Below are 25,107 nucleotides of genomic sequence, written 5' to 3' on the forward strand. Positions count from 1 at the left end.
CCTCTAGTATTCAAAATATCACATGTTAAACCTTTAAAACACTCTCCTGTAAAATTAGTAAGTTTTGAGATTATACAGTTTTAATACGAGAAGACGAATTATGGTCATGCATCGATTAATAAGTATGGTTTTAATAAATAAATTAAAAAATTAGTTTCAATTCACAATCCACACACAAACATTTAACGTTGGCTGGGTTGTCTTACCAAATTCTTTATGTTTATCGCCGATGTGTCCGAATGGGAACCGAAAAATGAACCGTGCTGATTCATTTTTTAAATATCTGTTGAAACACAACAATAAATTATTATCATATTTTCAAGAGTCCCGGTCGGTGAGTGGGCGGATGAGAAAGTCCATTTTTTTTTCTATATACCCTGCGAGAACTTGCTGAGTCTAGCCCTGGCTAGAGTAGTGATTCTATGAATCTAACACCGAATTGAAATCGCGACCCACTGACAAGACATTTTTCGGGAAAATCGACCTCATAGAATTTCGCTAGAGCGTGCCGGAAACACAAGCAGACATGCCCAGACCCCGAAGGTCTAATATGTAGAAAATCGACACGGAATCCGCCCGAGAATCGAACCGTAGGAAACATAGCGGTAAAGTACTTGGTCAGCATTAACGAGCTTATTCCCATTATATATCCCATCATAAATCTTGGAAATAAATCGTCGAATTCTTTATCAAGTATTATTATATTCATTGGCAAGGAATTGAGTCAAGTAAGTGTTATAGCGTAAACAGGGTTTTGTTCACGGACCGTTTGGCTTTAATGAGTTACTAGAGTCAATACACAGATAGCCCACTGAATTTCTCGTCGGATCTTCTCAGTGGGTCGCTGTTCAGATTCTGCAAAGCACAGCTCTTGGTAGGGCTAGTATTAGGCAAATTCTCCGTCCGGTCGTAGCCGAAATAGTCCTTTAAGCTACCAGCGAATAGGTAGGGAAAAATGAATAAAAAATCCCAGACATCACAACGTAAATGCTATCACAATAATTACGCAAATTATAATTTTGACAGCACACAATCGACTGACTTAATCTAAGCTTCCATTCGATTAGACAGGGAAAATTAACGACACGTACCACACACGTGTACTCCACGCGTATGTGGGTTGTCAGTAAACTTAACAACTTTTTTTTCCTAACTAAGCTGATGGTCTAGAAAGACCATATCAGCGTAACCTTAACTAGTAGGTGAGCTCACGGGGCTCTAAGCTGACGATGTTGCTAACACGAACTCTAGCAAGAGCCGTGCTTCGCAGAATCTACCATCGGATCGGAAACGCGACCCACTGAGAAGATCCGGCGAGAAACTCAGTGGACTGTGTCTGTGGATTAACAACATGATATCCGAATCAATGAATAGCTTTAACAAATATAAATATTCATAAGACCTCGTGTCGTGTTCTATTACGCTCGCTCATTCAACTCACCCGATCGAAATCAGCGCTGTACCTATCAGAAATAACAGAGGGTATTTATTTTTTTCTCCTACCTACGCCGAAAGTTCCGTTTCCCTCCCGCTGTACAGGGAAGAAAGTGTAACTTTTACTCCCTGGATACTCTGCCCCCCCCCCCACTCCCTACCAGGGCTTTGTCCTTGGAAATGTCCTACTTTTCTCCCTTGATGCACAATGTACTATTATATGCCATTTCCGACTTTTCACCTGTGTACCTAGTGCGAGTTTTTTAACGTTCTCGATAGCGTAAAAGTTAGCTCATATTTGTATGGAACGGGAACGTTTGCCGTTAGGGGCGCTGTTCCAACTGCATACAAAATTGGGTTAACTTTTACGCTATCGAGAATGTTAAAAAACTCGCACTAACACACTGGCCAGTGTAAAGTAAATATTGAGTTCAGTTTCGGGACATCAATAATACTATTTTTACGATTTAATCTCATATTTATTATTTATGTGTGAAAAGAAAGGAAAATGACAAAGAAATACTGTTTATTTTAAATTTGACAGTAGTTAACACAATATTCTACGAGTAATCAGCTATCAACACTACTAGTCCGTGGACAAGTCAACTGTAAGCTATTCGAAACATCCCGAACAATATGATGAAAATAAAATAGTGCGGTGAAAAGACGTTCGAAATTTGGCCAAATTTGGCCAAATAATTTAGTATCAGCTTGATAGGTTTAAACACCGGCATTGCTATGAGGGTCGCATCTTATCCCAATAGGCCAAGACGACTTTGAGATTAATCTTTGGTGAAATGAATTTAGTCTTAGAACCGATAACCAGTGGAGTTAGCGTGTTGTTGAATGGAGACTGCGAATTGGCGAATGTCGCCGCAGAACGCCTTTAGGCACGGTGGAGTAAGGATCTATGCAGGAGTGCCGGCAAGGGCTGAACGAGAGAGGTCGAGGATCGTGGTCAGTGGCGTGCAATTAGAGAGGCCTATGTCTAACAATGAACTGCTGTAGGCTGACGATGATGAGGTAGTGAATTTGAAACATAAATCGTTACGAAGACACAACCATTAAAAAAATCTGTTTACATTCAGAACTAGCGCCTGCTGTAAAATACAAACGAGGAAAGTCAAATCAATTAAAACGTTTATTAATACAATTTATCCTTGTTCTCATTGTTTATTTTCCATTAAATGAAGACACTTTGGCCTTGTTCTTTCATAGTCGAAGTCGCAAATGAAAGTGTACCCATACATACGTGCAAGTGTACATACCCAAAACAGTCATCGAATGACCCCCCATACATTGATACAAACATTAGTTCGGAGGTATACGAACGAAATTTCTCGAAGCAGGATTTCTACTCAGCTTTTTAAGTTGCAATTAAACCCAAATCGCTTTCATGTTATGAACCAAGCGATAAAGTAAACAGTTGTAATGCCCAACTAAAATAAGTAAAAGATAAAATTCAGAACTAAATCAGATAGATATCTTTCGCAGTGGTATACAGCCCATTTAGGGATGAACAATTATTCTCGTGGTGAACGAGAACTCAACGATGCATCTCTCACAACGCTTGCCCTTGATCCATGACACATCCTAACATGACTGAGATGTCTACACGTTCTAATGACATGCATTCCATTTGAATACACTCATGAATATGCATTATAAACATGGTGACAAAAGCCTTCAGATTTATGTAAAGAAAATGCGTGAGCCATAATTTTGACACAAGAAAATCGCTAAGCGCCAAACAAGTTCCGCCTGGAGGTACCTGTTATTATTGTGTGAATAATTAACATTTAATTGCATCTTTATGTACTTGTTTTGTGCTTGTGTTGTGTTATTATCAACTGCTAAAGACTCCACAAAACTCATCCGAAGAACTACGGAACAGAACATGGACTACAGATTTTGCAAAATAAATTTGTCGCCATTAAACATCTTCAATAGCCAAATTAACCTAATAGGTGAATGGTTCTAATAAATAATAAAAATAAACCAATCAACCCACAGTCGTCTGGTATGGACATAAACTTCCCCCGATTTACACCCATGAGTCTGGCCTTAGGTTCTCCTCAACCATTTCCGGCCAACCTTCGGAGGTCATAGCACCAAGGAGGAGGGTGTGCGGTCTCCACTCAAAAACACGTCTCCTCCAACGATAGTCGGTCTACAGTATATGTCCAGCCCACTGCCACTTTAGCTTGCCGACGTGAGCTATGTCGATGACTTTGGTTCTCAGCCTAATAACCCATTCCTAATTTTATCCTTCAGAAGCTTCAACGGCTATCCCATTTAAAAAAAATATATTTTTCGTTTCGAAGCAGTCGAAATTCGAAGCGAAGGCCCTTCTTCACTTCTCTCTCGTTTCTGCCATCGCACCGCCCTCTACCGGAGTAGAGTTTGTTCATACAACCTGGAGCCACTGCGTTGATCCACAGTGCGTTTCCAGAGATTTTTTTACCCCGTACCATCCGGCTTTGGAATGAGCTCCCCTCCACGGTGTTTCCCGAGCGCTATGGCATGTCCTTCTTCAAATGAGTTTTGTGGAGAGTACTTAACGGTAGGCAGCGGCTTGGCTCTGCCCCTGGCATTGCTGAAGTCCATGGGCGACGGTAACCACTCACTTTCAGGTGGGCCGTATGCTCATCTGCCTACAAGGGCAAATAAAAAATAATAATAATATGCAGAGTTTACTTTTATACTGTTAGACGTTACAGTGAATATTTATTAAAACGAGTCATTTCGTATCCACGCCCAAGCCATTATACTGATTTTAATGAAATTAATTATCAAAATAGTTTGGGCCCTTATAATAAACACAGTTTATTGAGGGAAAGAACAAGGGACTTCATCTATGAAGTTGATTTATTTCAAACATTAATTCAGTGAAACAAGATGAGATTAAATAATGTGCCAGTAAAATGGTGACAATTAACTGAGAAGACACGAGAAATTATTGTATCTATATTTTGTTATTAGTATTATTGTATAAATTTTCGCGACCAATTGTAATCGAGCTGTGTGTGACGTTAGAAACGTGTGCGGTTGCTGTTAGATAAGGATATTGTTCCCTGATCCCACTATCCTATAAGCTAATTCAAAATACACACGCCAACTGGTATCTCAAAAAATAAACATTTTTTAATTACACCGGAACAGTCCTCAAGACCAAAAGAAAATCAAAATACAAAAGCGGCATATCTATTGCCGCTACAATAATATATGTATCTATCTATACAGTTCTTAATTTTTGGGAAGCTACATCTTAATAGACTTAATTAACTTAATGGAGGTTATTCAAGTTATCGATTAGATTACATCTGTATTCATTTTTTTCTATTTCTCACGTCAAAGGACGGCTGTATGCTGAACTGAATAAACCTGTTTGGTCTTCAAAATAATTTATAGTTTTTGCTTCTAGAAAAATCATGTGCTACGCAAGGACTGACAGTTGTGTAAGTACCATTTTAACCATTTCTTGTCAATAGATTTGTTTTTCTAGATTGACGCATTATAATAAAAAAATTTTTTTATTGTAATTAGGAAAAAGGGAAAATGTTGTGCACAATACGAATCTAACTCTTGAGGAGTGAGCGTAATCGAATTATGACCAGTTACCGGAACACTAGTCTTCAAAAATCGTGTTCGTAGCCCAGTGGTATCTCGCGCATTTTCCACTCATTTCAGCTCACTTCAATTCTCTTTTCTCAAATTTTTTCACTAAGACGAGACACGGGCTCGTTTAGTCCACACAGACTTTGTCCCTGCTTCCCCTTGCATAATGAGACTAGCATATTTATGGGACTCGACGTCAACCATCACAATGTCACATATAATTATTGAATTTAACATTTTAATAAAATTAAAATACCCTCAATTCCATCAAAATGATCAAGCGTATTCTTTTGTTAGATACCCGAATAAGTAAGTGAAATAGGTTCATTTTCAACGCCTCCAAGCTATATTTTTCTCTACCTACGCGAACCAGAATCATACACTTACGAGACTAGTAGCCCCGAAGGTTATACTAACGAGGATGTGTGTATATTCCATATGGACCATAAAAGGGCTGGAGCGATTTCAGTAGCGTTCAGGATATTTTTAGACTGGCCCATCGGTGGCCTAGTGATGAAGATTGGTAACGATCCGATCATAATCAAATCAAAGATCAGCCGTCAGAGCAAGGTACTACTGTTACAGTTTATATGATTATTTAAATTATTTTTGAAGGTAAAGGAATAAGAAATCAACTTTATAGTTTATGGTCATAGTCTCTATTGATATAAGCCATGCCAAGAGCTTGTATCGCTTCGGAAAGACGAACCCTAAGCCAGAGAAGCACTAGAATGTCTCTTTACTAATGGACGAATCCCCTTCTAAATTAATATCCAAACGTATTATCATTTCACCACGACCGGCATCGCTATCTATTCAAGAGTCACCATGATTATTTCAAGAGCCGCCAATTATCCAGATCTCATGGAATTGTTTAAATATAAACATCAAAGAAAACATAGTATTTTCGGATATAAATAAAAGCTTTTACTCGTTTTAATATCGCGTTCATTTTTGCGATTACACAATTTATGATATGATATTTTGTATACTTTACAGTTTTCGTGATCCGTATTCTGAAGTGAAGATAATTATCAATGGGAGATTAAGCCGTAGAAGTACTTTTAATTACGTCAAGGAAATTTGAAAATCTGAACGTATCTTTTGAAGATATTTTTAATGTATACCCACCGAACGTTAGCCTCAATCACAGCCCGCGTTGAGACATGAGGTATGTCTCAATCGTAAGATGGCTGTCGCTTGAAGCCAGAAATATCCTGGATGGTGCTGTTGCGAGCTTGCATATCAGAAATGACATGGGCCAATCTATACCCCGGAAGATCTTGAAAACATTTCTCAAAACGTTTTGCAACCGCGTTATGGCATTTGGTAAAAGCAAATGCTATAGCACTGGTGGTAGGACCTCTTATGACTCCGCACAGGTAGGTACCACCACCATGCCTATTTCTGCCGTGAAGCAGTAATGCGTTTCGTTATGAAGGGTGGGGCAGCCGTTGTAACTATACCTTAGAACTCATATCTCAAGGTGGGTGGCGTCATTTACGTTGATGTATATGGGCTCCGGTAACCATTTAACACCAGGTAGGCTACGAGCTCGAACACCTATCTACGCAATAAAGAAAAGCAATTCCAATAATAATTTTCCTTCAGATAACTTGGCTACCTATTTTTTGAAATTGAAATGCGTCATTATTTCTCGTTTGCTTGCGTACGTGGTACGTACGTATGAATTACATAATATGCGAATGTATCTCCAGCCAGGGCCGGAATAAGAATCTGCTTTGACTTTTGGCCCTGTATGTTTTTTTTTTTTAATGGATGGGTGGACGAGCTCACAGCCCACAGTGATTACTGGAGCCCATATACATCTACAACATAAATGCGCCACCCACCTTGAGGATGTCTTCCCTTCGTATGCAGGTTGGGGAGCGACGAGGGACATACAAGAAGTCGACAGGTCAGCCGATTAACTCTAGTCTCAGGAAAGAGCAACCAAGATGACCGCACTGTCTGATCCACACTAGTTTAAAGCTAGCGTTGAGGTGGCAGCGCTATTTAGATCCCCCACCAAGAGGTCCAGTGGCGGAGTGAGTGAGCACTCAGCGCAAAACCCAATGCTTTTCGTTGACTAATATCCCGTCCAGGATTCGAATACGGATTGCAACAAGGGATTTTATTCGCTTGAAATACGACATGCCTACGTTTTTATGAATGAGGGATTACTGGTGGCCCCAAGGCCTTTCCAGTTTCACCAAGACAGGTGGGCGAGCAAATACTCAGTGAGGGTGGGATTGCTAACAGCTGCCCGAGCGCCTCCAAAGGAGACCTAACAACTCAAGAGCAGCTGTTTCGCGAATGAATATACTTTTTTTTCCTACTTAAGCTGAGAGCCTTGAGAGGCTATATCAGCGTAGCCTTAACTAGTAGGTGAGCTCTCGGGGCTCAAACCTGATGACGTTGCTAACACGAACCCTAGCAAGAGCCGTGCTTCGCAGAATCTGCCACCGCATCAGAACGCGACCCACTGAGAAGATCCGGCGAGAAACTCAGTGGGCTGTATCTCAGGGTTAATTTACCGATGCTTGAGGTACCTAGAAGCACCGTTAGTGGATCGGGAGGATCCGAAATGACGTGTTTGGGGCGACGTCGACTGCTTTCCATTCTGTCCGCAGGATCGGGAATGTAGTTACCGACGGCCACGATGAGAGGGTTCTCGTGTCGTGCCGCTTTATCGAAGTGGTGAATATACTACTGGATCGGAATCGCGACCCGTTAAGAAGCTCCGGCGAGAATATCAGCGGGCTGATGCACGGGTGCAACCTAGCACTTCGAACTCTTTGCTGAGTTCGACGAGTGCTGTAACTAGGGTCTCTAAACCTGCTCCCAGCATTAAGGCTGAGGCGTCTAATGCAAGAGTGATTCGATCTGATTGATCCGTAAGAACGTGTATGTCTAGGTGCAAATCTTGCCAACTAACCGAAAATTTTAAAAGCATTAATTACATTCATATGCTATCCACACAGCCGAGGATAGGGAGGAGTGGCGCGGGATAATCCAAGAGAATGTTGTTAGAGGAAGCCACGACGCTCAGCATTGAGGATTATTGACGCAAGAAGAGAGATACATTCATAGCTCTGTTTGTTAGCTAAACGAGGTATTTTTGCTAGGGGTCCCTTTAGAGAGTCCGCAGACAGCGCGAATGCTCATGTCCAGGATAATTTAGGGCGAAATCTCAACTGCGTTTCGAGAGCATTTATGCCAACCCGTGAATCCAATAAAAACGGTTGTAATTTTTTACGTACTATTTCTTTTATTGCTTACGATGGGTGGACGAGCTCACAGCCCACCCGGTGTTAAGTGGTTACCGGAGCCCATAGACATCTATAACGTAAATGCGCCCCCCACTTTGAGATATAAGTTCTTAGGTCTCTATACTTACAACGGTTGCCCCACACTTCAAACCGAAACGTATTACTGCTTCACGGCAGAAGTAGGCAGGGTGGTGATACCTACCCGTGCGGACTCACAAGAGATACTACCACCAATAGTACTACACGGAATTCACTCCCAATAATGTCCGCCTTTGATTTTATCACATAACAACACAGCTTCATTATGCTGATCTCCTCGAAAACTCTATACCTATATAATTATTGTCCTAAAGAAATTAACATTAATTCATTTATATTCTAGTTCACCTCGACATAGATGTGACGTTAAGATTAATGACAAAAATTAGTAAAAAAAAATACTTACTTTTCTCTCAAACGATCTCAACTTGTTGTTATCTTTTTAGTACAATATTACATGGATTGTTGTCGCTCACTGGCCACAGATTCTGACGTCACAAGTCGTTTAAAAGTCATTAATTTGTGTAAAAAATTTAGATCTATCGTTTAAATTATAGACTGATCACATTAGAACAATAAAACATTTAAACAGTGAAACACATTAGGAAAAATCATCAAGCACGAAGGTACAAGATTTGACTTTATTGAAAAACACATTAATATTCTTTACAGTTTTTTAAAGACATACAAAACTCGTAAAGTTATTTTTAACATATAAACGACAAAATAAATCTCAACATTTCTAGATTTTAATTAAATCTTAAAAATGATTTATTTACGCGAATCCTTTGGCGATTTTTTCAAAACTAAAATTGAGCCCGTATGTCTCAAGATCCCCATCGGCATTAACGTTGTTGATGTCTATGGGCCCCGGTAACCGATTGCACCAGGTGGACTGGGGCTCGTCCAATTAACTAAGTGCCAATATAAAAAATAGCAAATCAATTCTAACTGCAAACTCGAAAAGATTTCAACTAGGTATAGGTACCTAGGTATCTCTAGTACGTTGTTTACGTAAATCCGCCGTCTCATCCTTGAAACGCCTTGTATAAAAGACATTAATTAGCGTAATCTCGCTTCTAAAACCGTAATATATTTGCCTAAGACAAAACTGTTTTTATCGAGACTAGATTCTCATACTAGGAAATCCTTAATTTTGGCGGCAAAAAAATATAATTATCAGTCTGTAGCGGTTGTATTCGTTTATATTAAAATTTATTAAATTATTTCAAGAATATTGCTACAGATTACTGTGGAACATTTAATTTTATACAAGTCTCACATCTAAGTAATAAGTTTGACAAAAAAGAAAATACTAATTTTCGCGCCAAATTCTATCAGAGTACAACACAATAAGATAATAAACATAATATTTAATTCCTATTTCTGATCGTTATGACACTATTTTAAAACATCCGTATTATACCTATAAAACATCAAAACGCAGCGTTCAAAGTTTCAAGCATTTTTGGCACCAAATTCAGTTACTATTTTCGTTCGCATTCCATTAAGTTCAAAACCAAAATCTGAATATCGATTGATAATGAACGATACATTTCACACACGTTCGGTCCTTATGTTATGTAAAATACCAAAGTATATAATATCCATTTCACACGCGACGAGAATCAGTAGCGCACCCAACCAAAACTGAGCGTTTGATAATGACGCAGTACACACAACCACTCGTCGCGCGAGCGGTAGCCAAACTGAAGCCATATTGTTTATTTGCTTTAAACTTTTGGCAGTCGCACGGATTTACTAACGTTATGGAACTCGCTTGTAATTACGAAATAATAAATATGAATTATTTTAGTCTATTTCATTATTAAATTTAATTTGTCACTGTTAGTTTCAGTATTATGTAATGTTTTTTTTTTTCAGAAACCACTTTGAAACGCTGGCAGATGTTCTTCGATTTTCTCCGTCCAATTGTGAAGAATTATTTACGTATAATACTTTATAAAGTGCTTTTCTTTTCTTTGTACGGCGATCGACACAGCACACGATGACTTAAATCGTGAAGACGTGAGTTCGAAATATTACGCCATGTTTTTTTTCTTTTTTTTTTCGCAAACCAGCTTTGTTTCAACTATGAATATCGAATACGTGATTGCAACTGAACGGTTAATATGATATTAATGCGAATGCGTTCTAATTTTAAAATTCGTTCAAGTTCATACCATATAGTTATGTATGTAAATCAATTCAAAGTTCGAATTCTATTGTTTGTTTTGATGAATATTCACTGATACGATAGTGAGTACAGTTAACGAGAAAAATGTTTTTAAATAAATTCATAAAAATAAAAAAGAACATAATTGGAAATCGAGGGGTGAAAGGCTATTTGGCTTAAGCGACATCTCGCTTAATTAATACGCGACATTTATCTTTGTAATTAAGTGCGTTTTATTTGGTACTAGCTGACCCGGCAGACTTCGTAGTGCCTTAATCGATAAATAAAGACCTAAACGTTTGTAAAATAAAACTTAAAACAAACAAAAGAATCCGTCCGACGGACACATCAAAGGGAAAACAAAATTGTTACTTTTATTTAATTCCGAGCATTTTCATATTTATCTAGCTTTTAAACCTTTTCTAGACTTCCACAAATAATTCAAGACTAAAATTAGCCAATTATTTATTTATTTATTGCTTAGATGGATGGACGAGCTCACAGCCCACCTAGTGTTATGTGGTTACTGGAGCCCATAGACATCTACAACGTAAATGCGCCACCCACCTCGAGATACAAGTTCTAAGATCTCAGTATAGTTACAACGGCTAACCCACCCTTCGAACCGAAACGCATTACTGCTTCACGGCGGAAATAGGCGGGGTGGTGGTACCTACCCGTGTGGACTCCCAAGAGGTCCTACCACCATTGATTACGCAAATTATAATTTTGCGGGTTTGGTTTTTATTACACGATGTTATTCCTTCGCCGTGGAAGTCAATCGTGAACATTTGTTGAGTACGTATTTCATTAGAAAAATTGGTACCCGCCTGCGGGATTCGAACACCGGTGCATCGCTTCAACACAAAAGCACAGGACGTCTTATCCTTTAGGCCACGACGACAAATCAGTCCAGCCGTTCTCGAGCTTTAGCGAGACTAACGAACATTTTTATCAAGATAGATATAGATCAAGATAGATCGATAGGTAGATTAGCAGCAACAGTTAAATCTTTCTAATTCAACTTCAATTAAGTTTACTTTGGTTCAATTAAATAATATCAAGATTGATTTATTGATCTTGATTTATTTATTTTTTAAGGGATTTTATGACCTGGTATAACTAAGACCTTTAAATTTAGACTTATTTAAATTTATATTCTTATTTTTATGACAAATGATAATTTATAATATGGAGATAAATGAAATGAAATGAAGATGATTAATTTGAGACATTAATCAACTGGGATGCAATTAAATGAAATGTGATGATATGGGATGAAATATAATCTCAGTAAAATGGTGGTTATTTACTGAAATTTTTTTAGTGGACTTTTTGGAGGATCCCGAGGTGTTACGTCCAGCGGCTTTGTTTCATTTTCCCACATTCGTGCACTTTGACAGATATTAAGCAGTTAATAAACCACCGTTATTACACATTTAAACCTGAAGAAACACTAAATAGACAAAATAAATCAAATCACAAAACTTCACTCCTTGCGTTCCCGCCAAAAAGTCATCTTGATTTATTTCTGTGTATATTACGTAGGCTAATAGGATAGTACAGTGTACTAATACTATACGCGGTGTTCGTATACTTGGTACACTACCTATTATGCGCTACTTACAATAAGCCTCAACTCTCAGTTTAAGTAACTCAGAAGCAGCCAACAAGAGAGTATAATAGCCGGCAAACTTCTTGAGCATTTGTTGACGTAGTGGGGGTAAGTTTGCGCATGGTACACTCACGTGCAAAAACATTATTTACTCTGCGTCATAATGCAATTAAATTATTAAAATAAACATATGTATTTATTTATATATTTATTAGAACATCAACAAAAAATATAGGTTAATAATTGTAATAATTTAATCTTGGGGTAAAATAGATATTCCTTCTATTAAGTCAAAACTAGAGCTGTTGCCAGGTCTTCGTTCAGTTGAAGCGAAGCTGGTATTTGTAATTTTTTTTTCGTTATCATAATCTTGACCATTATCATCATCACTGTTTTCATCACCCGAGTCGCCATCATCGTGATAAGTCGACATAGGGCTCATCGGTGTAGTTTACGACTCGGTCGGTTCGATCTTCTTTTTTGTCTATAATTAATTATTTTTTGAAGATATTCGATTCGTAGTAATCGAATGTTACTTTTTTCAATCACCAGCTTCCGATTATTTTCTGTTTTTTTTTTCCATCTGAAGCCTAGCTCTTTCATAATTCGTCTTAAACTTCATTCCGAGCCATTAAAATGTATATCTTCTTTAAAATTTTCGAAGCCTTTCTACGGTACGGAGTTTCGCTGCTTGTTATGTAGTTATTATGATTACATCTTTTTATTACAGATTGAACGAAACTATCCATTCCGGTAACTTTCTTCTTCCCTGATCTTTTCTTACCCGGACTCCCAAGCACGATGAGCAAGCCAGAGCCTTTAGCTTCGTTAATAATGCACCTAACAGTACTCACTGATGTTTTTGTTGCTTCCGAAGTCCGTTTTACTTTTTCCATAATATCATTCTTCCTCTGTTTTATAATGAAGCAATATACGTCGTACACAATTTTTCTACCCTTTCTTTTGAATACTACACCAGTTTGTCGCGGCATAGTGTATTTTTTATAAAAAATCAACAAACACTCAACAAATAGCAATGGCAACAAAGTCAACAAGCAATTATAACAAAATATAACTTAACGATTAATAACGATAGATTTTTCACTGTACGCAAGCGTACTTTTGGGAGCTAGCGGAACGAAGGCGCGGTGCGGGACGCAAGGTTCGACTGATCTACCAATAACGCGCTCGATACGATTTCCCCTGCCGTCGCGCCTCACCCTCACCACCAAAGTGATCTAAAATTCGGTTCTGCGCAGTCAAGGTCATTTGCTCACGATGTTTGCCGGTTACTATACAAATGTTAGGGCTCATTGTCGAAAGTCGTTCTGGTCAAGGTCGTCGTGACCTATAGGATAAGACGACCAGTACATTCGTATCAAGCGATGTATCGGTGTTCGAATCCCGCAGGCAGGTGCCAGTTGTTCTAATGAAATACGTAGTTAGCAAATGACCACGATTTACTTTCACGGTGAAGGAATAACATCGTGTAAAAAAAATCAAACCCGCAAAATTTAATTTGCGTAAGTACTGGCGGTAGGATTTCTTGTGAGTCCGCACGGGTCAGTACCACCGCCCCGCCTATTTCTACCGTGAAGCAGTAATGCGTTTCGATTTGAAGGGTGAGGCAGCCGTTGTAACTATACTTGAGACCTTTTTACATTGCAGATTTACATTGTAGATGTCTATGGGCTCCAGTAACCACTTAACACTAGATGGGCTTTGAGCTCGTTCACTCATCTATGCAATAAAAAATAAAAAATATATATTTTTTTTATGACAATTACCTATAACGGCTTGGCATCTGTAAAAGTGCATAAATGTAGGTTTAAGGAAGTTTATCGCAGACAGTATCTTTTTTCGTTTAGATAGGTGAACGAGCTCACGAGCCACCTCGCGTTAAGTGGCTAACGGAGCTCATGGACATCAACAACGTAAATGTCAGTTGCCCTATCCTTCAGGCCCGAACGTGTTACTGCTTCACGGTAGAAATAGAGCGATGGTACCCACCCGTGTGGGCTCACAAGGCGTTTTTTCCGGATTCTTCCAAAAATTCCATTGCAGTCTGGGTAAATCTGGAAATGGTCTCTGAAAATCCCTCAATTTTATGTGATTTCATTTTATTTGTCCGTTCCTGCAGCAAAGTATGCAATAATAAACCTAACTTTAACTCGAGGCTAACATTAGGAACATCATAACAATCCGTTTGCCGTTCACTGAAATATTAAATTATTTATAATTTATTTATTATCATATCTAGTTTATTATTATCTGTACCATGTACTGAAAAATAGACCCGTAATCCACCAATCAAACGAGTTCCCGCCAAAAAGTGTTAGCATTTTCAATTCAATTTCAATATATTTTCTAACCGATAGTCCACAAACAAGGAAACACTAAAAAGGGAAATGTTCATTGGACATAATTAATTAATATTCTAAAATGTATAATTCGATCGGTGACAACATTTTAATTAAAGTTGTCTAGGTCAACCTCAAGCAGGGCTTAGCTGATAATTATTACAACAATTAAGGTATATTAACAATTAACGTATCGTAATCCAGCTCTACACTTCCGTGAGGTAATCCGTGAAAACTCCCGATAGAATTAGAAGATTCGAGAATGTTCTAGACTCGTCTTGCCTGTGTCGAGAACATTATCGGAGTCATTAGAACACTCTCGATATAATTCCCACGAGGAAACGTTCTGGAACATTCGAGAAACGTTACCAGAATATTCGAGGGATGTTCCAGTTGTTTGGAAATTCACTTTTTTTGTTATCTGGCGACATATGGGGTTGCAAATGGTGTGGCAAAAACAGTACAAATGCAAAATCATCTTGAACATGTCGTTAGCGCGATTCAAACATCTATCAAATCTCTTACATTTTCCACGTTAATAAATAAATTAGTATGTATTAGTAGGTCTGAAAACGGCGGAATATCGGAACAATTTGTTTTTAATACTAATATTATAAAGAGGAAAGATTTGTTTGTTTGTTTGTTTGTATTGAATAGGCTCCGAAACTACTGAACCGATTTGAAAAATTCTTTCACTGTTTGGAAGCTACACTATTTCCGAGTGACATAGGCTATAATCTTTTTTGAAAAAAATTGGGGATCCTTACTAAAACTCTAATGTAACCCAGGTAACCCAAGGTGTAAAAAAATTACCTAAAATTTTCTTTTCATCGCGTGCTCCGCGAAAACTATTGATGATAGAATAAAATAATGTACTACGACTTTGTAGAACACATAATTATTTACAAAAAGTGTCGCAACAGCATAAAATATGTCTAACTATTATAGTTATGCTGCAATAAGTGTTCTTTTATGTAAAAAAATAAAACAATGTCAAACATCGTTGAAATTTTTGTTAAAGACGGAGCCGGAGCGGGCCCCTGGTTTTTAATATTCTCAAAAGCACCCAAATCGTTTCGGGGAAGGATTATTACAATTTGAGAATGAAAAAAAAACAGCTCCTTCCAAGTCAGTAGATATATGTACATCCTAAAATACAAATGATCCGTTCCAGCGTCATTGTTTAGAGGAGAAACAGCTCTTAACCACTCACCTCGTGCACCGAAGCCGCTCTGAACATGTAGCAGTTCAACAGTGCCTCCTTCTCATCCAGGAGTATGTAGAACAGCTCCTCCGGACGTCCTGGCACTTGGCTGGCCCTAACAGGAACGACCAAAAAGCACTATAACTCTCCCTCCAAAGAAGATTTGTCAAGTCCATAGTTGCCGGCTTCAAGTGTGCCCCTGTCATGGCGAACTTACAGTCTATCTGTGAGCTTCAGCTAACGATGGTAATAAAAAATATATACCGGCTTTTTATGGTGTAAAGTGGTTACCGGAGCCCATATACATCTACAACGTAAATGCCGCCACCCCACCTCGAGATATTGAGTTCTAAGGTGTTAGTATAGTTGCAACGGCTGGCCCGCCCTTCAAACCCAAACGCATTACTGCTTCACGGCAGAAATAGGGAGGGCGGTGGTACCTACCCGTGCGGACTCACGAGACGTCCTACCACCAGTAAGCTTAGCGTTGCTTGAATAGCCCCTTAGGCTACCAGTGAATAGATAGGGAAATTTATCTAAGTTACAGCTCGAATTCTAAGCTTTATCTAGAACTAAGCCACTCACCTGATTATATCTGATATCTTATGTATTATAACTGGCTCAAAGTTTCCATTGTACACTTTCAAATGACCGCCGTCGATGGCTATGCTGACCTATAAATAAAACCACACTTATAACATACAAGGTGTTTGAAAACAGTTAACTTTAAATCGAGTACAATTCATTATGTATCGTATCTAAACCAATTTTAATTGTGATAAATTGCTGTCACGATCATCATCATTCTCCTGTCCTTCTCCCAATCACCTGGGGTCCGCCCAACATGTTTTCTCCGTCCACACTCCTCTATCATATAGCATTTCTTCGCTCACTCCCCCTTACACATATCGTCTTTCACGCAATCCATTCATTTCTTCTTAGGTCTACCTCTTCCTCTATATCCTTCCACATTCATAGTTAACACTTTCTTACCAACCTCATTTTCATCTCGTCTCATCACATGTCCATACCATTCCAAACGCGTACTTCTCAACTTCTCTGTCCAGGTGCCACTTTCCTCTAACATATTCATTCCGTATTCTATCTTTTTTTAAGAGATTTTATGACCTGGTAACTAAGACCTTTAAGTCATGTCTTATTTTACTTTATATTCTTAATTTTATGAAAAATGATAATATGGAGTGAAATGAAATGAAGATGATTAATTTGAGACATTAATCAACTGGGATGAAATTTAATGAAATGAAATGATATGGGATGAAATATAATCGCAGTAAAATGGTGGTCATTTACTGAGATTTTTTCAGTGGACTTTTTGGAGGATCCCGAGAAGTTACGTCCAGCAGCTTTGTTTCATTTTCCCACATTTGTGCACTTTCACAGATATTAATCAGTTAATAAACCACCATTATTACACATTTAAACCTGAAGAAATACTAAATAGACAAAATAAAACAAATCACACAACTTCACTCCTCGCGTTCCCGCCAAAAAGTGGCGTATTCAATCTTTTTTTTTTTAAGAGATTTTATGACCTGGTAACTAAGACCTTTAAGTCATGTCTTATTTTACTTTATTTTCTTAATTTTATGAAAAATGATAATATGGAGTGAAATGAAATGAAGATGATTAATTTGAGACATTAATCAACTGGGATGAAATTTAATGAAATGAGATGATATGGGATGAAATATAATCGCAGTAAAATGGTGGTCATTTACTGAGATTTTTTCAGTGGACTTTTTGGAGGAACCCGAGAAGTTACGTCCAGCAGCTTTGTTTCATTTTCCCACATTTGTGCACTTTCACAGATATTAATCAGTTAATAAACCACCATTATTACACATTTAAACCTGAAGAAATACTAAATAGACAAAATAAAACAAATCACACAACTTCACTCCTCGCGTTCCCGCCAAAAAGTGGCGTATTCTATCTATTCTCGTTACTCCACAGATCCATCGCAAAATTTGCGTCTTAGCTCCATGCAATCGCCTTTCATTTCTTTCATTGTGACAAATTGCCGTCTTGCCTTCAATGTTAATGACAAAACGAAATTATTCTGCAGCACAGGTAAAATTTGCTCGGTAGACCGACAATCAGGGACGGCTTTTTTTAAAGTAATTTTAACGATATCAATACCGTAAAAGTTTGAATCGTATAACGGCCGTTTTCAATAACCTATCTATCCCTAGTTTCGGTTACTAAAGATAGACAAATCTATATTTTTGTCTTTACTTACATTCCAATAACCTATCGACGGGCAGCAGTTCCTATCGGATTTATCTATCCATCGTCGGGAGGACGGATAGCCTGCTAAAGATAGAACGCTCATACAAATCGTGCTTACTTCCGTTTCAATATGAGTTTTAAGTAACTCTCCGGTAGGCGGCGCTATCTCTAGTATGGGCATTCGCTTATCTGTCAAAATCGGCCGGTTACATGTTTATCTTTCGAAAGTAAATCGCTATAATTTAATAATTGTTTCTCTTGATATTGGCATATTGTAGCAGTGATGATAGTGATATGGAATTATTTCAAATGATAATGGATTGTGATGCAGATAGTGATAGTGAGGCCGATATCATATGGTTAGGAAAATAAAGATCGTCTGAATTACATGGCGAAGATCAATAATTACGAATTTGACTATAGATTTCTGAGCAAAGGTGTTGTGAATGAATTGATTAATTTAATGAGACCATATTTGAGTGTAACGTCAAAAAGGTAAGATAAATTTTAACCATAAAAGTACTCGTTATTACAACTTATATTTGTTTATAGCAATAGCAAAATAATACCTAATTTTTGTTGTGTTACAAAATCACACTCAACAGGAATTCTATAATACCGCTGGATTCCCATGGTGCCCTAAATGACATTCATATACTAATACAATAACCTGGTAGGCTATTTACCTTCATTCTTATTACACACTGATACCTCTACATTTTATATTTGTGTTACAGATTCAAATATAGGAGAGGAATTTAGAAATAGAAAAAGAGTATTTTGAATGTGTAATTTGTGTGCAATGCATCATTGATGTTTCAAAATGTTGTTGCTTGATGGCCTGGGTCTACTCATGATACAACTATAATTAACCATTCCGATTGAAAAGGTATTTCTTATTTATATTACCTTACTTATATTATTATTATTATATATTATTATTATATTTTTATTTATTTATATTATATATTTAGGTGTTTATATGAATTTAATATGACACTATTATAATAAATTATCTACATATCAAGAGAACATTGATAACAAGGTGGACTTGGAAATTGCTATTTGCTTGCCGATAGAGGCTATCCCCACAACCCTATCTTTTAACGTGATTAATTAACCCACATACTCAATCGGAACGATTTAAAATGAATCACATATTAAAACAAGAAATACTATAGAGAGGTAATCTTTTTTTTTAGTTAAGAGCTTGTTATACTGTATTGTAAAATAATTTATGCGAATAATGTATAATTTTCAGATGCATTGGTGTTTGTAAAAGAAGACTCCCTGTATATCATTGAAAAGTAGATTAAAACTAGAAAATATGCAAGCTGTTATTATAGCTGCCATGCTGCATAATACCGTCAGAAGTATGAATTTAGAAGAATTAGAATCAGAAATTTCAGTCGCAGATACATTACAGGAAAATAATATAATTGTTCGTAACAATTTTTCAAAACTTACATCTGAAATACAACTATGTACTTATAAATAATTGCTTCCAAAGATAATTTATAAAATAAACTCCAAAGATAATTTGACTATTTTTTATTTTCCAAAATGATAATTACATGGTAGTTAGTACATGCAAGATATTTAATTTAGAATTTGTACATATACTTAAAAAACTATCTAACATAAAATTATTATTGCCTACTTAATTTATGAAATTTAATATTCCTTTTAAGTAATTTTTAATTTTTTAAATTATCTAAATCTAACTTAACTTTTGCTACAACAATCTCCTTTTCTTTATTTTCCAAGTCAAGTTTCTTTTTTGCTATTAGATATTCTGCTAATGCATTGTCCCTATGCTAGCCTTGCATTTCTTTTCTTCCATCTTGTTTCCGCTTGGCTGTAAAAGTGTTAAAAATATTATATGTGACCTACAACAATGTGCATGCTTTATCCAAAATTTCATCTGCAATCCTTACCACCTCCAGCCTGTAACAAAGAGCATAATTATTTCAAATACTACGGCAACCTGAAGAAAAAATCATGTTTATCAATGTGTTATTAGAGACAAACAATCAACTAATTATACTAACCTTACTAAGGTTGTTTCTTATGTTGCCGTAGCGTTCTTTAAGTTTTCCCATTTTAGTCGAAGCTGCGATGGAGTTCGTGGGAAACGACGAATCGACGAATTAAAATCATTTACAAGGGTTTGCCAAGCCTGCTCCTTCAATTTATTGTTTGTGGCATTTGTTGCCTTATTATTGAAATGTTTTTTCGCCGCCACAAGTTCTGCTAGAATCATCGTCTCATCTTTTGTCATGGGTGCTGCCTTTCTTGACTGAAAAAGATATATTTTCTAAACTTGAACTCAAAGTTTTCAAAGTAAAATTATTATTATCAATGTAGTTCATAGATACTTACAGAATTCATTTTATTTCACTGTAGCTCTTTAATTATAAACACACTTAGAATTATAAACGAAAGTTTTAAAGCGTTTTGGAGGTAAGTCATCATCTAATATAGTAGGTAAACAATAGAAAAACAAACAAAAGAAACTGATCACTGCTTATTGGTAAACGGACTGTCAAAACGTTTCGTTTCATAATTTCGACTAGGACAAAAATAGCAATACGTCCAATTTAAAAAAATCTACATATGTTTTTATTACTTTTTGTTATAAACAAATGTGTTTATGATAGTCTACAATATGCTGGTTAAATTATAGTTATAATTTAGAATAAAATAAAATAAGTCTTGATCCTGATGTTGTTTCGTATTTGTAGTAGAACGAAACGTATCAAGAGGCTCGGATAAATCGGAGGGAAGAAGCTATCTACTGTTGGTTAAAGAGAGATAGCACTTATCCGTGATTGTGAAACGCAAACTAATGATAGATACGCTCTTGCTGATATTCGGAGATAGCTATCTATCCGAAAACTCAGATACGTTATTGAAAACGGCCGTAAGACTCGTAAGAACTGAAGTTAATACTGAAATACAAATTTACATAGACAGTTCGATTTGCGTGATTTAGTTCGATGATATCCGACCTTATCTCGTACGTTGGTAGCTCTTATTTCTCTTATCAGCCACGGCAGCATGGCGTTGGAAAACCTCCGGTCCATCACGGTGCTGCCAAGGTATGTCACCGGCGTCAGTTTCGTCTTCATGATGCGCTGCCGGTAGTAGCGTTATGCTTTAGAGCTTAGTGTGCTTAATGCGAGTTTTTTAACGTTCTCGATAACGTAAAAGTTAACTCTAATTTGTATGGAGTTGGAACACGTACGTTTGCCGCTAGGGGCGCTGCTCCAACTCCATACAAATTTGAGTTAACTTTTACGCTATCGAGAACGTTGCAAAACTCGCACTAAGCACACAGGGTGGCCGGTTTTTTTTTCCTACCTGTGCTGATAATCTTGAGAGGCTATTTCAGCTTTACCCTAGCGTGTAGGTGAGCTCTCGGGGCTCAAATCGGAGGTGTTGCTAACACTGACCCTAGCAAGAGCAGTGCTTCGCAGAATCTACCACCGGATCGGAAACGCGACCCACTGAGAAGACCCGGCGAGAAACTCAGTGGGCTGTGTCTATGGGTTAATTTACTCGTCGAGCCCATCGTCGCAAGCGTGTAGTGTTAATTGAGACATGAAACCAAAGTCTCGGTTTTAACGACTGCTCCACCCTTCAAACTGGAAAGGATAATTAATGCTTGTGGCGGAAACAAATGGGTGGCGATATCGCCGAGCGCGTTTTCAATCTTGATAGCATTGGACTGAATTATTTTTAAAATTACGGCTAATAGGTAGACCTAATCAAGATAATGCTAGAATAAGAAAGGACATAGGTACTTTTTGTAAAAACTTTTCGCATACCTATATCACTTATCCTCATAATAGGAATATTTTATTGATAAGAATATTTCAATTTTATCTTTGTTCGAGAACTATGTCAGCTATTTCCGTCTGGAATCATAGCTGAACCTGTCTTTTTTTTCCTTCATACTTAAGTTGTATGGATTGTGCTTTTATGAGAATATTGAAAATCCAAACCCACAAAAAGTACTGACACAAATCATCCTATATTTGTATAGAGAACTGGACAAAAGAATCTCGTACCAATAAATAAAAACTATAGTAGGAATTATTTTTACATAAATAAAATAAATAAAAATATGTTGTCTAAACATACTTGGTTATATATTATTTTATGCAAAAAAAAATTTATACTCTAATTTTATGATACGGTTAATTTCTTTACAGCGCCTATCAATTTTATTCGATGTTTTTCTCGTTTAAGTCGATTTGTATTGTTAGGACAAAGACTCTAATTCATAATAAAACTTACCTCGATTCTAGACACAATTCACCAAAACAAGAAGAATACAAACAAAATCAATAACACTGCGAGAACGTTGATGATTAACGGAATTCTCTCGAATTTTCGAACATTATAAGAACAAATTTATTGATTTGGGAACATTTAAAAATACTAGTTTCTGTTTTACTATACGACGGGTCTCGTTGAGTGTTCTAAATGTTCAATTTTATGCGAGAAAAGTACCACAATATTATGGCGGAAAGAGGAACTCTGTGAACGGTGTTGTCAGAACATAGATTAAAAATATTCAAACAACATAATCGTGAAACTAAAATGTTCTTAAAATATTTCTAATGAACATTGATTAATTGTCAATAAACTCAAATCTTATTAAGCGTTTTTAAGCTACAACTAAGTTATTAAAAGACTTTTACATGTACGACATTAAAAACCATTAAAAATGTCACCAAATGCATAGTTAGCTCATATTAGCAGCTTATTTAAATCAGCTCCGGATTAGTTAGGTTTTTTTTGTTTTATTGCTTAGATGAGTGGACGAGCTCACAGCCCACCTGGTGTTAAGTGGTTACTGGAGCCCATAGACATCTACAACGTAAATGCGCCACCCACCTTGAGATATAAGTTCTAAAGTCTCCATTATAGTTACAACGGCTGCTCCACCCTTCAAACCGAAACGCATTACTGCTTCACGGCAGAAATAGGCAGGGTGGTAGTACCTACCACCAGTAACAAAAATGTTGCGGGACTCGGGAAATCTCGCTCATGTACCAAAAAAACAACCAAAATTTAACAGTATTGCTAAATATAAACACTATTATTCAATGCACGTATATGTCATGACCAGAAGTAGGCCCTTATTAATATGCTCGGGTTCCATTTCAAGGGCCTCTCGTTCACATTACACAAACCCTGCGCTGGCTGAATCCGCCCCTGATTATGGTGATAAGTGGTTACCGGAGCCCATAGACATCTACAACGTAAATGCCACCACTCACCTTGACATATGAGTTCTAAGGTCTCAGTATAGTTACAACGGCTGCCCCACCCGTTCCGTCGCAGGTCACCAGTATGTAGGTTTAAACGACGAAGGGAAAATCTTCCACCGGGTGGGTGATATTGCTCGGTAGACCGACGGTCCAAATACTATTGTTCGGAACTTGTATATATGCAAGCTTAGGCATCTGTCAAATATCTTGTATTGTATGATGGCTACCGCCACATTAAGTACGTATTAAAGTAGACTAGACCTGCTATCGCACAATTTGTAGCTCTAATTTAAACTAAGCACAGATATGATACAGATATTGTAAACTTTGTACCGACTCCACGGAATAGGATAAATAAGGGCTATTGACGGAGATTAAATAGATTTTACCTTTAAAAAACATTACTATTTAAATGAAGACGTGACGCTTTTTAATTTATTGATTTTTATATTGTTTCTTTGTTTTATAAAAAATAAGATTACGTTTTTTCTCGCTAAGAATTTCGTAAACATTATATTTTTTTTAAATAACAATACCATAGAAAATAATTTATTTTAATCCGTTGCAAAATAAAACTGCTCAAATCACCGGAATACAGTCTTTAGTTTTAAGGTTGCAACCCTGTCCAACTTTGTACGACGCCATGTTAATCCTTCTCTTTCTATCTAGTGAAAAACTACGAATGAGGAAAAATACGAAATCCTTAGGGAAAACATCAAAACGATGGTCGAAAACCATAAGCTTATTTTTAAAACAGCGCCCTCTAGTGTGTAATTTAAAGCAATAAATGGTTTTACTGATACGAAATAGTTTATAAGACATTTTACAGATGTCACTAAATTCAATTTTCATTTGAAATTCAACAACTGGGCCCCCATTATTTTTTAAATTTTTACCAAGAAACATTTTGTATTTGTATAAAAGAAAAGGGAATCCCTGAACTATTCTAGTAGCAGACAATCAAAACATACATAAAACAAAAGAAAACACGCAATAGTCGATATCTACATTTAAAAATTCATTCAATCTTTATATTTTTCAGAATTTCTGTAAGTAAATCGGTTGTCTGGAAGCGATCGCTTTTAGCGATAAGACCGTCTATTGTACAAATGTATCTGCTTATTGACTGTTTTTTTTTTAAATGTTAATTGTGTTTTGGTGTGCAATAAAGTCTCTCTCCCTTTCATTGTTGAATATTGGAAATGGATCGGACAAACATGTAAAAAAGCTTTTATTTTTTCTGGAGTGACAAAAAAAAGGCCGTTTTCGGCCAGAGGCGTCGTTCCATGTTGCATACAAATTTGACTTAACTTTTACGCTATGGAAAACATTAAAAAACTAAGCACACTGATGGACGAATCGAACGCGTTGCTTATTTCTGCAACTAAGCGCCAATGCGTCCCATGTAACACTCACGTCATCTCGGATCCTCCCGATCCACTAAAGGTGCTTCTAGGTACTTCAAGCACCGGTCACTGTTCTCGTCGAACCCGTCGCTTGCGATGAAGGGCTTGACAAGTAAATTAACTCTCAGACACAGCCCACTGAGTTTCTCGCCGGATCTTCTCAGTGGGTCGCGTTTCCGATCCGGTGGTAGATTCTGCGAAGCACGACTCTTGCTAGGGTTCGTGTTAGCATCGTCGTCAGGTTTGAGCCCCGTGAGCTCACCTACTAGCCACGGTTACGCTGAAATAGCCGCTCCAGGCAACCAGCTTAGGTAGGAAAAAAAAAATGTAACACAGAGCACTCATTAAAGGGTGAAACAATTATACTATAGAACATAAACTACACCAGATAAGTCGAGAGCTCTTTTACTGGTTTAATAACGAAGATAAAGTTTGCCGCTAGGGGCGC

General features: G+C 37.2%; 1 protein-coding gene and 2 long non-coding RNA genes across 10 annotated transcripts in view; 1 reads left to right on the forward strand and 2 right to left on the reverse strand.

The window, feature by feature from the left end:
* Window positions 1–22,519, reverse strand: part of plx (PTB_TBC1D1_like and TBC domain-containing protein plx) — a 70,759-nt gene extending 48,240 nt beyond the window's left edge. The window contains exons 1-4 of one of the 7 annotated variants that reach the window (XM_089737686.1): window positions 22,274–22,519; window positions 20,983–21,108; window positions 16,304–16,392; window positions 15,728–15,833 (exon numbers count right to left, since the gene is read on the reverse strand). In XM_089737686.1, the coding sequence (XP_089593812.1) occupies window positions 15,728–15,833; window positions 16,304–16,392; window positions 20,983–21,102 (315 nt within the window). In that variant the 5' untranslated portion in view covers window positions 21,103–21,108; window positions 22,274–22,519. Of the gene's footprint in view, window positions 1–206; window positions 284–8,769; window positions 8,922–9,789; window positions 10,085–15,727; window positions 15,834–16,303; window positions 16,393–20,982; window positions 21,109–22,273 lie in introns of those variants that run through there. The other 6 variants (XM_089737689.1, XM_089737688.1, XM_089737687.1 and 3 more) reach the window with 6 other exon arrangements.
* Window positions 17,912–19,510, forward strand: LOC149500233 (uncharacterized). Of its 2 annotated transcripts, XR_016325243.1 has the most exons (3): window positions 17,970–18,466; window positions 18,709–18,860; window positions 19,233–19,510. It is a non-coding gene; the product is annotated as an uncharacterized LOC149500233 (long non-coding RNA). The 2 variants fall into 2 exon arrangements; XR_016325242.1 differs by having other exon boundaries at window positions 17,912–18,860.
* On the reverse strand, window positions 19,508–20,824 carry LOC149500234 (uncharacterized). Its single transcript, XR_016325241.1, has 3 exons — window positions 20,354–20,824; window positions 20,023–20,270; window positions 19,508–19,918 (listed from the first exon to the last, which is right to left on the reverse strand). It is a non-coding gene; the product is annotated as an uncharacterized LOC149500234 (long non-coding RNA).
* Window positions 22,520–25,107: the final 2,588 nt, after the last annotated feature.

This window comes from Bombyx mandarina, chromosome 23 (genome assembly GCF_030267445.1).
Source record: "Bombyx mandarina strain Sakado chromosome 23, ASM3026744v2".
NCBI classification, from domain to species: Eukaryota; Metazoa; Arthropoda; class Insecta; order Lepidoptera; family Bombycidae; genus Bombyx; species Bombyx mandarina.